This window comes from Pseudochaenichthys georgianus, unplaced genomic scaffold, assembly GCF_902827115.2.
Source record: "Pseudochaenichthys georgianus unplaced genomic scaffold, fPseGeo1.2 scaffold_730_arrow_ctg1, whole genome shotgun sequence".
Taxonomy (NCBI): domain Eukaryota; kingdom Metazoa; phylum Chordata; class Actinopteri; order Perciformes; family Channichthyidae; genus Pseudochaenichthys; species Pseudochaenichthys georgianus.
In genome coordinates this window covers 57802-73379 of record NW_027263283.1, presented here as the reverse complement: position 1 = coordinate 73379, position 15578 = coordinate 57802, and the positions used below count along the sequence as shown (strand labels likewise).

Below are 15578 nucleotides of genomic sequence, written 5' to 3'. Positions count from 1 at the left end.
ACACGATCTGACTTTAATTACATTTGTCTCGAGTGTTTCGTCAATGTATGTGTTGCTTAAAATAATACTTCTGCATACAGTATGTGACACTGAGTGTTGCACGGCCAGATACGGCTCAGCTGACTCAGATCAGGAGAGATATGATACATTATGAAGTGATATGCCGCGGACTGTACTTAATGTACTCTGATCCGGTTACTTATGTTGTGGCCGATATTTAAGTAAGCTTTCTTAACGCTAATGTTATAATAGTCAGATTGCTCTGAAGATGGAGGTGATATTCTATTAATGTTCACGTTCACACAGTCGGTGATTTTTGCCGGCCGTCTTTCCTGCAACGGCAGCTTTTCTGTATTTCCTTTCTCCTGTAATATGACTTGATCGCTTTAAACTCCGCACACTGAGCTCTGATTGGTCAGCAGGCGGTGCTTTCACTGAGTTGAGCTCTTAGCCTGCAACCTAACCTGGTCCCGACCTGGTTAGCCGCACAGCACAAGTTACCATGGAGATCTAGCCCGCTAAAAAGAGAACCAGCTTCGTAGGACCGGAAACCCCGAGTTTTCCCTGAAGTTAGCCGCTAAGAGAACATCCTGCTTCGTAGTATACCCCCCTGGTCTGGTAAGTACATACATGTACACACACACACACACACACACACACACACACACACACACACACACACACACACACACACACACACACACACACACACACACACACACACACACACACACACACACACACCACACACACACACACACACACACACACACACACACACACACGTTCTCACTCCCATCCCGTCACATATCCCATCCCGTGTTATTACAAATATGTATCTACACAGAAGAAGATAAAGAAAAAAGGCAACATAATTTATATAACCTAAGAATCTAGCATGTAACAAAGATAAAATATAATTAAAATATTTATATAACAAGGAAGTTAAAGTAAAATGTCAAAACAAATTGAATAAAAAAGGTGTGTGTGTGTGTGTGTGTGTGTGTGTGTGTGTGTGTGTGTGTGTGTGTGTGTGTGTGTGTGTGTGTGTGTGCGTGTGCAACACGTTCTCACTCTCATCCCGTCACATATTGACGGACGGTCAGGGCCCCTCCCCGTCGCTATATTACGTACAGGGTACCCCTTTCCCGTCATTTTCTACGGGCAGGGCGTCCCATAGACCTTCATTGCGGACACAGCGGACCCCTTGACCGTCAGGCTTCTACGGGAAGGGCGTCCCATAGACCTTCATAATGCCTATTTTAAGGTTCATTTGGCCATTAAAATGCGTTTTATGCGAGTAATGAGTTTTTATTTCTGATTATTTGTGCAGTACATGTACATGATGTTTAGTTTGCTAGTTATGACGAAGATTACTTCATGAATGTGTACACATTCATGGTTGCTAAGGTGGTTGCTATGGACGCTGCAACAGCGCCAAGACCACGTGATCAACAACAATGGCTGTCCTTCGTGTTATTCTCGGTGGGAAAATGCCTATTTTAAGGTTAATTTGGCCGTTAAAATGCGTTTTGATGTCATTGTATGCGAGTAATGAGTTTTTATTTCTGATTATTTGTGCAGTACATGTACATGATGTTTAGTTTGCTAGTTATGACGAAGATTACCTTACGTCTGTGAGGAAAATGCATGGGACTCAGAGCCTCGTATTTTTAAATATTTTTTTCCTTCTAATTTGTTATTCTTTTCAAAATAACACACTGTTATTTACTCACCAATAACATACAATTATCCTTGCTTTTATTTATTGGTTTAATTCCATAATCTCGGTCTTTTTTGGCGTTCGTCAGGAACTGAATTTAAAAATAAAAATAACCGGAAACAGACGTGGGCATTTCGAGCGATTACCCAAGATTCTCAGCTACGCTGATTGGATGTTTTAGCCGCAATGCATGCTGGGATTTGGTGTTTATATTATATGAAATCCGGAAAACATTTGAAAAGACTAAAATAATACTTAATTCCGAGTGCTCTTGCTTTTCTCTTTGAAAGTCATCACATAACGGCATTGTAATACACGGTTCGGCTGCATTACATATTACAGATATGCCGTAGTTCTTTATTTATAGCGCCCTGATGATGAGACCTATGGAAAAACTGAAGAAATGCCACCGAAACTGAATACTTGACGTGGATCATAAATATATCAACAATTAAAAAACTTCTCAATTTCTCTTCACACAATACGTCTCCTTGCAGTATCAACACTAATTCGGCTGACTTTTACATTTGATGTAATTCATAGATAGGTTATATTTACACCATAACGGTGCACAGCTGATAAAAAAGGACTGTAGTTTTTAAAGATATTACTGATTTGAATTGGATTGCATTTTGAATGTAAATACTGAGTCTGAAATAGTATAGCAATATGCTGTAAAATTATGTGAAAGCATGAATAAAACTACACATCTTCAGATGTTGTACATAAGTGTCTGTGTGTACCTTGTGTGCCTAGTGGTTAAAGCACGTTATTGAATTATTGTTTTTATGTGTTATATTTGATTAAAAAAATATTAAGAGTACATATACTTTCATAGGGGGAAAGTAGAAGGTCTGTGATAGAAATATAGAATATAAAAAATCAAGAAGATACTATAAGTGATCTCTTCAATAAAACAGTTTAGTGCAGGATGTACACAGATATTAATAGGAGGAGGTGCAAAACAGAAAAACGAATTAACCTTTATTTAAACATTAAATAACAGATTACGGTCTTCTTTTAAATAAGAAAAAAACGTTGGGGGTATCTATCTACAGATAAATACAAAGTACTTAACATCTAATATATTGCTTTCCTGCAATGTTAACTATGTTGAAGCACTTATTTTAACTGATATTATACACATTAATTATACTCTTATGTAGATAGAATAAGAAATGTGCAGAATGACAGTTTAATGGTGGAGGTACACACATATTGATAGATGTCTTGTACTGCACTGTTGAGGGACCTGTGACCCACGTTTTTCATTCATTTCATAACTACACCGTAAGTTGTGTAAATGATATGTCAATACACCTTTAAAATCTTGAAATGGATGTGCAAAATAGCCATAATATATAGTCTTTAATTAACTATTAGTAGAGAATAACGAGTAATTAATATACTTTATTACTCGTTTCCATTAATGTCAATTGCAGATACATGTTTAGTCTTCTCAAGCACAAGTATCAAATATCTCTCCTGATTGTTGGCACTTGACAATCACCTTACCTGAATGTCACTCAGGTGTAACTAAAGTCTGATTTAAGGGTTGTTTATATTTCACATCATTAATCAGAATCTGCAAAGTAACTCAAATAAATGCAGTGGAGTAAAATACCAGGTTAACCTCTGAATTGTAGTGGAGTAGAATTACAAAGTATCAATGAGCTTTCATGTGGGTATATTAATGCTATATATTGATGCTGCGCATTATGGACAGCGATTTTTATCCATTTATTAATTATATGTTTTACATTTGATAACACCAATGTGTTTAATACTGGCAACTTCTAATTGTGGGAAAAACGAAAACGTTCAGTAGAGACGTCCCATAGAACATTTTGCGAAACACAATAGTGTAGTGTGTAGTTCTGGGGGGGCGTTCGATTCCAGTTTTGGATAGTCTGGCGTGGTTTCGTTCCATTTCAAACAGCTGTTTGACGCTGTAACATTGGCGCACTGCCACTCCAACATCCAATCCCAGACCTAGAAGAGTAATCACGGGGACTGTAGTCCTCAACGATAGCTGGGGATTCTGGGTAGTGTAGTGTCTTCGGCCGTCCTAAACTCAAACATTTTGACAATCGCAATGATGCTCGAACTGTCCCTTATAGGCCTACGTCTGTTTCCGGTTATTTTTATTTTGAAATTCAGTTCCTGACGGACACCAAAAAAGACCGAGATTATGGAATTAAACCAATAAATAAAAGCAAGGATAATTGTATGTTATTGGTGAGTAAATAACAGTGTGTTATTTTGAAAAGAATAACAAATTAGAAGGAAAAAAAGATTTTAAAAATACGAGGCTCTGAGCCCCATGCATTTTCCTCACAGACGTAAGGTAATCTTCGTCATAACTAGCAAACTAAACATCATGTACATGTACTGCACAAATAATCAGAAATAAAAACTCATTACTCGCATACAATGACATCAAAACGCATTTTAATGGCCAAATGAACCTTAAAATAGGCATTATGAAGGTCTATGGACGCCCTGCCCGTAGAAGCCTGACGGGCAAGGGGTCCGCTGTGTCCGCAATGAAGGTCTATGGGACGCCCTGCCCGTAGAAAATGACGGGAAAGGGGTACCCTGTACGTAATATAGCGACGGGGAGGGGCCCTGACCGTCCGTCAATATGTGACGGGATGAGAGTGAGAACGTGTTGCACACACACACACACACACACACACACACACACACACACACACACACACACACACACACACACACACACACACACACACACACACACACACACACACACACACACACACACACACACACACACACACACACACACACACACACACACACACACACACACACACACACACACACACACACACACACACACACACACACACACACACACACACACACACACACACACACACACACCTTTTTTATTCAATTTGTTTTGACATTTTACTTTAACTTCCTTGTTATATAAATATTTTAATTATATTTTATCTTTGTTACATGCTAGATTCTTAGGTTATATAAATTATGTTGCCTTTTTTCTTTATCTTCTTCTGTGTAGATACATATTTGTAATAACACGTGGGTTTGCTATCCTGGCTCCAAAATGGTGGAATGAGCTACCATGGACACCAGGGGGGTATACTGCGAAGCAGGATTTTCGCTTAGCCGGCTAAATTCAGGGAAAACTCCGGCTTTCCGGTCATCCGAAGCTGGTTCTCTTTTTAGCAGGCTAGATCTCCATGGTAACTTATGCTTAGCGGCTAACCTGGTCGGGACCAGGGGCCTATGCTACGAAGCTGGTTCAACCTAACCTGGATATGTTTGAGTTAGCCGGTTGGCCTAATCCATAACATACGCGCTCTCGCTAAACGGTACTACGACGCTGGTTATCAAGTGGATCGCTCAAGCCAGCCGTGTCCTATCTAGTTAGGTGCGCGTTCACATGAAAGGGGTGGTATTTGGAGCATTCGACCAATCACAAACATGGAGAAGCGCACTGACAGCGCAGCGTCATACTTCCTGAATGAAAAGTGAACTTTAATACTAGTCAAAAATGAAGAAGTTAAACTTTAAACATCCATGACTTAAACACTTGATCAGGATCAAAGCCTCAGAGCTGCACCTGCAAGGTGAATACAGCTGGGAACAGAACACGTGTTTGAATGCGTACATTAACAGGTTTATGATATCACTGCCCGTCTAAAACACGATCTGACTTCAATTACATTTGTCTCGAGTGTTTCGTCAACTTATGTGTTGCTTAAAATAATACTTCTGCATACAGTATGTGACACTGTGAGTGTTGCACGGCCAGATACGGCTCAGCTGACTCAGATCAGGAGAGATATGATACATTATGAAGTGATATGCCGTAGACTGTACTTAATGTACTCTGATCCGGTTACTTATGTTGTGGCCGATATTTAAGTAAGCTTTCTTAACGCTAATGTTATAATAGTCAGATTGCTCTGAAGATGGAGGTGATATTCTATTCATGTTCACGTTCACACAGTCGGTGATTTTTGCCGGCCGTCTTTCCTGCGACGGCAGTTTTTCTGTATTTCCTTTCTCCTGTGATATGACTTGATCGCTTTAAACTCCGCACACTGAGCTCTGATTGGTCAGCAGGCGGTGCTTTCACTGAGTTGAGCTCTTAGCCTGCAACCTAACCTGGTCCCGACCAGGTTAGCTGCTTAGCATATATTACCATGGAGATCTAGCCTGCTAAAAAGAGAACCAGCTTCGGATGACCGGAAAGCCGGAGTTTTCCCTGAATTTAGCCGGCTAAGCGAAAATCCTGCTTCGCAGTATACCCCCCAGGTGAGGTTGCAGGCTAAGAGCTCAACTCAGTGAAAGCACCGCCTGCTGACCAATCAGAGCTCAGTGTGCGGAGTTTAAAGCGATCAAGTCATATTACAGGAGAAAGGAAATACAGAAAAACTGCCGTCGCAGGAAAGACGGCCGGCAAAAATCACCGACTGTGTGAACGTGAACATGAATAGAATATCACCTCCATCTTCAGAGCAATCTGACTATTATAACATTAGCGTTAAGAAAGCTTACTTAAATATCGGCCACAACATAAGTAACCGGATCAGAGTACATTAAGTACAGTCCGTGGCATATCACTTCATAATGTATCATATCTCTCCTGATCTGAGTCAGCTGAGCCGTATCTGGCCGTGCAGCACTCACAGTGTCACAGACTGTATGCAGAAGTATTATTTTAAGCAACACATAAGTTGACGAAACACTCGAGACAAATGTAATTGAAGTCAGATCGTGTTTTAGACGGGGCAGTGATATCATAAACCTGTTAATGTACGCATTCAAACACGTGTTCTGTTCCCAGCTGTGTTCACCTTGCAGGTGCAGCTCTGAGGCTTTGATCCTGATCAAGTGTTTAAGTCATGGATGTTTAAAGTTTAACTTCTTCATTTTTGACTAGTATTAACGTTCACTTTTCATTCAGGAAGTATGACGCTGCGCTGTCAGTGCGCTTCTCCATGTTTGTGATTGGTCGAATGCTCCAGGTACCACCCCTTTCATGTGAACGCGCACCTGACTAGAGAGGACACGGCTGGCTTGAGCGATCCACTTGATAACCCGCGTCATAGTACCGTTTAGCGAGAGCGCGTATGTTATGGATTAGGCCAACCGGCTAACTCAAACATATCCAGGTTAGGTTGAACCGGCTTCGTAGCACAGGCCCCAGGACAGCAGAAAGCTTACACTCCGGCGCAGACTGAAAACTCATCTCTTTCGACTCCACTTCGAGCGATACAATTACTAACAAAGCACTTATATACTAACAAAGGACTTATATACTAACTAAGGACTTATATACTAACAAAGCACTTATACACTAACTAAGGACTTATATACTAACTAAGGTCTTATATACTAACTAAGGACTTATATACTAACAAAGGACTTATATACTAACTAAGGACTTATATACTAACAAAGCACTTATATACTAACTAAGGACTTATATACTAACTAAGGACTTATATACTAACTAAGGACTTATATACTAACAAAGGACTTATATACTAACTAAGGACTTATATACTAACTAAGGACTTATATACTAACTAAGGACTTATATACTAACTAAGGACTTATATACTAACAAAGCACTTATATACTAACTAAGGACTTATATACTAACTAAGGACTTATATACTAACTAAGGACTTATATACTAACTAAGGACTTATATACTAACTAAGGACTTATATACTAACAAAGGACTTATATACTAACAAAGGACTTGTATACTAACTAAGGACTTATATACTAACTAAGGACTTATATACTAACAAAGCACTTATATACTAACTAAGGACTTATATACTAACTAAGGACTTATATACTAACAAAGGACTTATATACTAACAAAGGACTTATATAATAACTAAGGACTTATAAACTAACAACTGACTTATATACTAACAAAGGACTTGTATACTAACTAAGGACTTATATACTAACTAAGGACTTATATACTAACAAAGCACTTATATACTAACTAAGGACTTGTATACTAACTAAGGACTTATATACTAACAAAGGACTTATATACTAACTAAGGACTTGTATACTAACTAAGGACTTATATACTAACAAAGCACTTATATACTAACTAAGGACTTATATACTAACAAAGGACTTATATACTAACTAAGGACTTATATACTAACTAAGGACTTATATACTAACAAAGCACTTATATACTAACTAAGGACTTATATACTAACTAAGGACTTATATACTAACAAAGCACTTGTATACTAACTAAGGACTTATATACTAACAAAGGACTTATATACTAACTAAGGACTTATATACTAACTAAGGACTTATATACTAACAAAGCACTTATATACTAACTAAGGACTTATATACTAACAAAGGACTTATATACTAATAAAGGACTGGCTTATCTAAAGCCAGTTGAGTAGCACTTGAAATGCTTGGCTCTATGAAACCTGATGTACTTTATGATTCTGTTTTCTTCAAGGTTGTATCTTCCTGGTCGAACGCACTTATTGCAATGTAATGTCATGTAATATATGTTATTTGTATTTTACTTACAAAGTACCTATGTTGTATACATATCTTTATATACACAATGGCTTCATTCTGGTTTAGTATTCATCTTTGTTTTACATTATTGCTTGTTATACTTATCAAACGCCATGCATTTGATATTGTGTGAGCATTTCAATAATGTGTGCGAAAGCCATGGACCAATTCCCCCGTATGTAACATACCGATTTTAATCAAATGAAGTTCAAGCCTTCTGTGTTAGTGGGCATCTTCTCGTTACAGTGTGTTTCCTGCAGTGTGTGTGTGTCCAGGTGTGCTCACATGCATTTCTGTGCATTCAAATCTCTGCTGCGTGCAGGAATGTGTCCTACTTAATCCTACCCAGAAACCTGCAGGCCCGCTACAACTCTTACTACTTTTAAATCCAGGCTGAAGACTTATCTTTTTGTCGCTGCTTTTAATTTTAATTGAAACTGAGCCGTTGTGTTCATCAGTAAAGTGGAACTTCTGTGTGAAATATTCAGTCTATATTTGCATTTTTAATGAGACTGCATAAGTTAAAAACTGTTTAAAACATAATTTATAAAAATACATTAAGAAAGTAAGAACAATATTCACAAGTGTTAAAAAGTATATGTAAAGCAGGGGTGTCAAACTCAAGGCCCGGGGGCCAAATCCGGCCCGCGACTTCATTTGATGTGGCCCCACAAGAGCTTGCAAATAATATAATAAGTTTATTATACGGTTACATGCTACTTTACAGAAGCACATTGCCCATAAACTACATGTCCCACAATGCATCTCAATGCACTTTTTTTTCAAAATGTTACTTTTTTTTCAAAATGTCACTTTTATATGTTTTTCCAGAATTTGGCTTTTCTTTTAAATCGTTTTGTGACATGCGCACTGAAGAGACTTGCAATTGTTTGCCCAGACTTCTGCTTTCAGACGTAGTTAATTATGAAGTTATATCCTATCCTATAATAAACCAATGCACAGGCAATAATGTAATATAATACATTATTTAATATTAAATATTTATTCTTATATATAAAACCGGCCCTTTGAGTGCAACCATGATGCTAATGTGGCCCGAGTTGAAATTGAGTTTGACACCCCTGATGTAAAGCATGTATTTTTCTATTTATTATTTGATGTGTATTGTATTTACAGTAATTCTTTTTTATTTTTCATTTAAGGTTTTTTTACCTTACAACTTACAACTTACAACATAAACTGTACTGCAACAACAAATACCAAAGTAAAGAAAAACTCAAAAGAAACAAAGTTGTGGTCATTGAGTGAAACCCAGTGAAAACCTCCTATGGACTGTACCATCCCTTTCAAGCGGGGAAGCTGCAAATATACCCAAGGGCTTGACACTTAATGCACTGTAACTTTTTATTCATGTACTTTTTATTATCTTGTACTGTTTTTAAATGCCTTTGTCTGAATGTCTTTCATTTTTGTAAAGCACCTTGAATTGCCTTGTGTTGAAAGGTGCTATATAAATAAACTTGCCTCGCCTTGCCTTGCCTTGATGAAAAGGTGTGATCAAGTATTCATGGGGACAAACACAGCATATATAATGGCTTGCCCAGCTGGCGTTGCTCTTTATGGGCTGTAAGTGTTGTTTCTTTATTTTTTGCAGTATTGTTGTGATTTAATATTGACTAATTATTCATTAGATGCATGTAAACTAAGGTGCATATTACACATCTATTTAAACAAGTTCTATATGCTTTCGTGTGCATCATTCTTTTGTTAGTGTTTCCTGCAGTGTGTGGGTGTGTACAGGTGTGCTCACATCACATGCATGTCTGTGCATCCACGTCTCAGTCTGATGTGAGGAAATCTGTGTGCAGGAATGTGTCCTACTTTATAAAAGGGTGTGAATAAGAGAGGAGCACACCGCATATATTATATGTGTGGATTGCCTAGCTGGCGTTAAAGCACGAGAAACTCCACATCCCTTGTCTGTGTGCAAGACAGTCCGTGTGAGTATGAGAGTGTGTGTTTGTGTGCATGTGTGTGTTTGTTTCCAGCTCTCACCAGGTTGGGTGCGTTAACACTGAGAGCTTCCTGCTGCATCCATCTGCCTCAAACTCAACCGCGCCGAGCTGTCACTGCACATTGCGGGTAGGTGATCACGATTAAACAACCTGGGACACGGTTCAACTAACACGAGTGTCACGTTAACGCACTTTGTGCCACAAAAGGGTGGTGGTAGCCCGTTAGCATGGCATGCTAACGTAACTAGTTATGTCAATTTGAGCTAGCTAGCTAGTAAACCGAGCTAGGTTAGCATTGTAATGGAGCTAGCTCCGATAGCTGCTTTTATGTGTCACGATAGGCACGATGGCGAGGCTCATTTTGCATAAAGAAAATCTGTACATTTCGTGCAGATTTCCGTGCGGGTGTCAAGTGGCTAATGTCAACAGCTAACGCTAAGCTAACGGCTTAACTCAGGTTAGTTCTGGTTAGCTTGTCACCGTCAACCTGGAGCTAACGTCGTTGCTCGGAAACATATTTACTGGAACTGACAGTTTACACTTAATAAACAAAGGGTTATGATTGTCCAGATTCTACTACCTTACTCTTTGTGCATCTAACAGACTAATGTATCTTTGGTGTTGCGTTACCGGCCACCCGCTGTGAATAATGGCCAAATAAACTGACCTGAGGGAACTGTTGGGCTCGCGCACTGCACGTGTTGTCATTTGTCCAGGACAGGTGTTCCAGAGGATGCACGAGACCTGATTGAGGAATCCATTAGCATATCATTTAGTTGTCTGCTTCAAATACAGCCGTGTTTCCTAGCTCTAATATGGCACACATCGGTGTACGCATGACATGATGATTGTTAGCTTTAGTATTGTAATCTTTTCTTGTATTATTATATGTATTGTAGTTGTCATTCAAAGTAGGGCTGCCACATCTCAATTAGATGATCTTTCGATTTCTTAATCGATTTGTAGTTTTTGTTTTTCATGCTGATTGAAAGATTTCTAAGGATCTTATGAACACATCTCTTTTGTTGTTACCTTTAAACACAAAGTGTGACTGGGCTCTAAAAATACATAATGTATGCAATGATGGTTGTTAGCTTTATAATATGGTTGATATATATATGATTATGTGTGTTCTAGTTGATCTGATAAGCATTTAAAAACCCAAATATCACTCGATGTAGGTCCGCCACTTCTAAATTAGATGGTTTCTATCTAGTAGAACTAAGATTTCTTAAGTCAATAAGTTATTTTGTATTTCTAAGGAGTGTCAAAGTGTTGCTCCTTCGTGGAGAGACTCAGGTTTACAGATCTGTCTTTCGTATCAACTAATCATGAGTGTCAAAGAACATTCATCAATATTCCAATGACTGTAGACTATTCTGCACCGTTTCTAATATATTCTGTTTCTGTTATATTATATTTTATTTACTTGTACTATTTTATCTGTGTTATTGTGTTGCCTGTGACCTAAGATTATAATTGTCATATCTACACTGTAGCTATGTACACATGACAATAAAAGCCTTGAAACCTTGAAGTCATCTAAGAAATTCTGAAGTCGAGGACACCTATAATTAAAAGCAAAGGAAACCAAATTCTAACATTTTCGAAACTGGAATCAGGAACTTAAAAGGATGACATTCTTGGAGATGATTTTCTTATATTATTGATCCTTTATTTCTGAACAGCTGCTTAGTGTTTCATCAAAGTCAACTTTATTGTCCACCTTTCAGTTTGTGTGTACAGTCAGAGAGATCGAAAGGCCGTTTCCCACAATCCCGAATACAAAATTAATCGTTCTCTTTCTGATTTATCTCAACAGGGTTGTGAAAAAGAAAGCGACGCTGGTGGAAACCCCCCTCTCTCTCAGGACAACACACTTATCTCCTCGCTCACTCTCTCTCCCAAATCAGAGACTCATGACTGTTTGAGGGAAGACGGACCCACCGTGGCCCATGCACTGTACCCGTTTCCCTCCCTGTCCTCCTTATCCCTCAAGCTGTCGCAGAACCCCAGACACCTGCCCCCTCTCCCTCACCCCCACTCCCATCCGATCCCCAGCGACTCGCCGCCTCCCGCCATGGTGTCCGGCACAGAGACCGTGCACTACATCCACCTCCACAACTCCAGCCAGTCGGTGCTGGAGGCCCTGAGAACGCAGCGGCGCGAAGGCCTTTTCTGCGACGTCACGGTAAGGATACACGACGCCTCGCTACGAGCACACGCCTGCGTCCTGGCCGCCGGAAGCCCCTTCTTCCAGGACAAACTCCTCCTTGGTCACTCCGAGATCTCCGTGCCCCCTCTGGTGCCCGCGGAAACCGTCAAGCAGCTGGTGGATTTCATGTACAGCGGTTCCCTGGTGGTGCTGCAATCCCAGGCGCTCTGCATCCTCACTGCCGCCAGCATCCTGCAGATTAAGACGGTTATCGACGAGTGTACTCAGATTATCTCTCAGAGGAAAGCGGCGGCTACGGCGGCGGCGGCGGCGGCAGCGGCGGCAGCAGGAAGCGGAGGCGGAGGTGGAGGAGGAGGAGGGATGCTCGGAGGAGTTCTCCCTAAACAAGAAGAGCGAGGCGGGGGGAAAGGGAGAGAAAGCGGGGGCGGTGGGAGCTGCTCTGTGGGTGCAAGCGGAGGTGGAGGGTACGCAAACTTCCCCAACTTCATGGCAGAATGTGCGGCGAGTAACATGGGCGGCGGGTTAGGAGTCGCCAACGTTAACGATTCGGTTCAAATGGAGCAAGCGAACACGGTGAGTTTGATGTCTTTGGGCGACTTGGGACCAGGATCCATGTGTGGTGGAAACGACGGAGCAATCCTCATGAAGCAGAACTCCAGCTGCACTCAGGACGTCCGGTACAAGCTGCGGGACCTTTTGGCGCAGACGGCAAACGGAGCGGGCAGCACGGGGAACCTGTCGGCCGGGTGCAGCTCCGGCGTGGGCAGCGTCGACAGCATCGGCAGGGACAGTCTCAGAGGAAACGCCGGCGATCTATCGGACGAGCTGGTGGCGATGGAGCGGTACAGCGAGGAGGAGGAGCACGACGGCAGGGATCGGGGGAGAGAGGGAGACCGAGACAGAGGGGCGAGTCACAGCCGGAAACAGAGGCAACCGCTCAGGCACCAGGTATCAGAATCAGAAACAATTCAAATGTAGTTATATAGCCCAATATCACAAAACACATTTCTCTCAGAGGGCTTCACAAATCAACAAACATGATAATATAGTAAAAATGACAAGATAAATGTGAAAATACCAACGAATGGGTACAAAACACAATGACACAAACACAGTTAATACAATTCCATAAAATCAGAATCGGAATTCCTTTTTTAGTCCCACAGAGGGGAATCAGAAACATGTTTATCACCAGGTAGGTTGACACGTACGAGGAATTTGACTTTATGTCATGGTGCAGACATAAAAGTAAAACAAATAATTAAAAACACTATTTTAAGAAAACTATAATAACATTAAAAAATATGGTAAAATAAAATATAGCAGTATTTACAGATAGAATGGAATAAAATATGTGCAGTAATACAAATAAATAAAAGACTAATGTTAACGAAGAAGCATGCATAAAAGTACGTTAAATAAAGTAAATATATTAAGGTGAGTAGGAGCTGCTGTAACAGGAACCAGTGTAGGTAAGGGGAATAAGGGGAAGGGTTGCCATGGTTACAGCTTTCAGGCACGCAGAGCTGCTTTGCTTTTTCGCTTCTTTTTCCTTTTGCTGCCTTTTTCCCTCTTCTCACACACCACACACTGACTGCAGATGTTCCTGCACTTTGCACAGTTGAAGAGGAGCTCTCGCCTCAACTTCTGCAGTAATTGCCTTGTTGATGTTCGATGGACTTCTGCTCTTTCACTGTAGGTCGTTAAACTTATCAGTTCACCGGCTTTTAAAAAGGAGCTCTACCTAACTCCATATGCTGTGATCTTCTGCCTTTTTAAGCTCCTGCAACTAAGGCAAACGTTATCTCGTTACTACTTTGCATTGAAATGGGGTGTTTTTCTTTCTCCTGGTCAGGTGCTGGGAGGAGAAGGCGTGGTGGTGAAAGATGAAGGCGTTCAGGATGGGACCATCTATTCCATGCAGGACGGGAGAAGAGATGGACAGCAGGAAGGCTCCCAGGAACCCATGGCAGGATTTGGACAGGTGGGTTTAACTCAGAGGTGCCTACGAAAAAGGCCAACTGAAAATGTACGGATTATGCAGATCGTTTCAAATATTTTTATTGAGCAGAAGCATTACTCTATACATTACATAAAAGGTAGGGTAGGTAAGAATGGAGAAACCAGCTCGAGTGCGCTAGAATTTGAAAATACACAGCCGGATAAAAATCTGCCACTTCCTTACAGAGCCCCTCCTCCAACACACACGAACGCGCACATGACCAATGAGGGCACGAGATAAGTTTGTGCCCAGACGGAAGGCTGACAGGCAGGTAGGCCATCCAGTTACTTTAGCCGGGCCGGCTCAGATGATTGGTCGTGCTTTTTACAGCGCCACGGCTTCCACTGATGACATTTTTTAATGTATTTATTGTCAAAGCATTTAATGTATTCATTGCTATCGGGATGTTGAGAGCATTCCATGGAATATAACAAGTGTTTCTGAAGTGAATTACTAACCCCACCTACATAGTCATAGTGGGAAAGAACATACAAAATAGTATATATAATAAAAAAATAAAAATAAACCAGATTATGCAGATTTGAAACCTTCATTTCTACGTTGTGCTTTGGTGAACACTCCTACATTTGGCCAAAGAAGGGAACTTTTCAGAAATACCTTGATGTGTAAGATGTGTTTTTTTTATACTCTTTTTATTGTCATTTTTTTAAACATACACCATACACCCGCTTACATACAACATACACCCGCTTACATACAACATACACCCGCTTACATACAACATACACCTGCATACATACATACAACATACACCCGCTTACATACAACATACACCTGCATACATACATACAACATACACCCGCTTACATACATACAACATACACCCGCTTACATACAACATACACCCGCTTACATACATACAACATACACCCGCTTACATACATACAACATACACCCGCTTACATACATACAACATACACCCGCTTACATACATACAACATACACCCGCTTACATACATACAACATACTCCCGCATACATACATACAACATACACCCGCATACATACATACAACATACACCCGCATACATACACCCACATACATACACTACACCCGCTACAACAACACCCGCTTACATACACATACAACACACCCGCT

The 15578-nt window shown here is 40.4% G+C and overlaps 1 protein-coding gene across 1 annotated transcript in view; it reads left to right on the top strand.

Moving 5' to 3' along the window:
* Positions 1-10049: 10049 nt before the first annotated feature.
* Positions 10050-15578, top strand: part of zbtb45 (zinc finger and BTB domain containing 45) — a 22501-nt gene continuing 16972 nt past the window's right edge. Inside the window, exons 1-3 of the mRNA XM_034079806.2 lie at positions 10050-10408; positions 12104-13405; positions 14313-14441. Coding sequence (XP_033935697.1) covers positions 10295-10408; positions 12104-13405; positions 14313-14441 — 1545 coding nt within the window. The 5' untranslated portion in view covers positions 10050-10294. The remainder of the gene's footprint in view (positions 10409-12103; positions 13406-14312; positions 14442-15578) is intronic.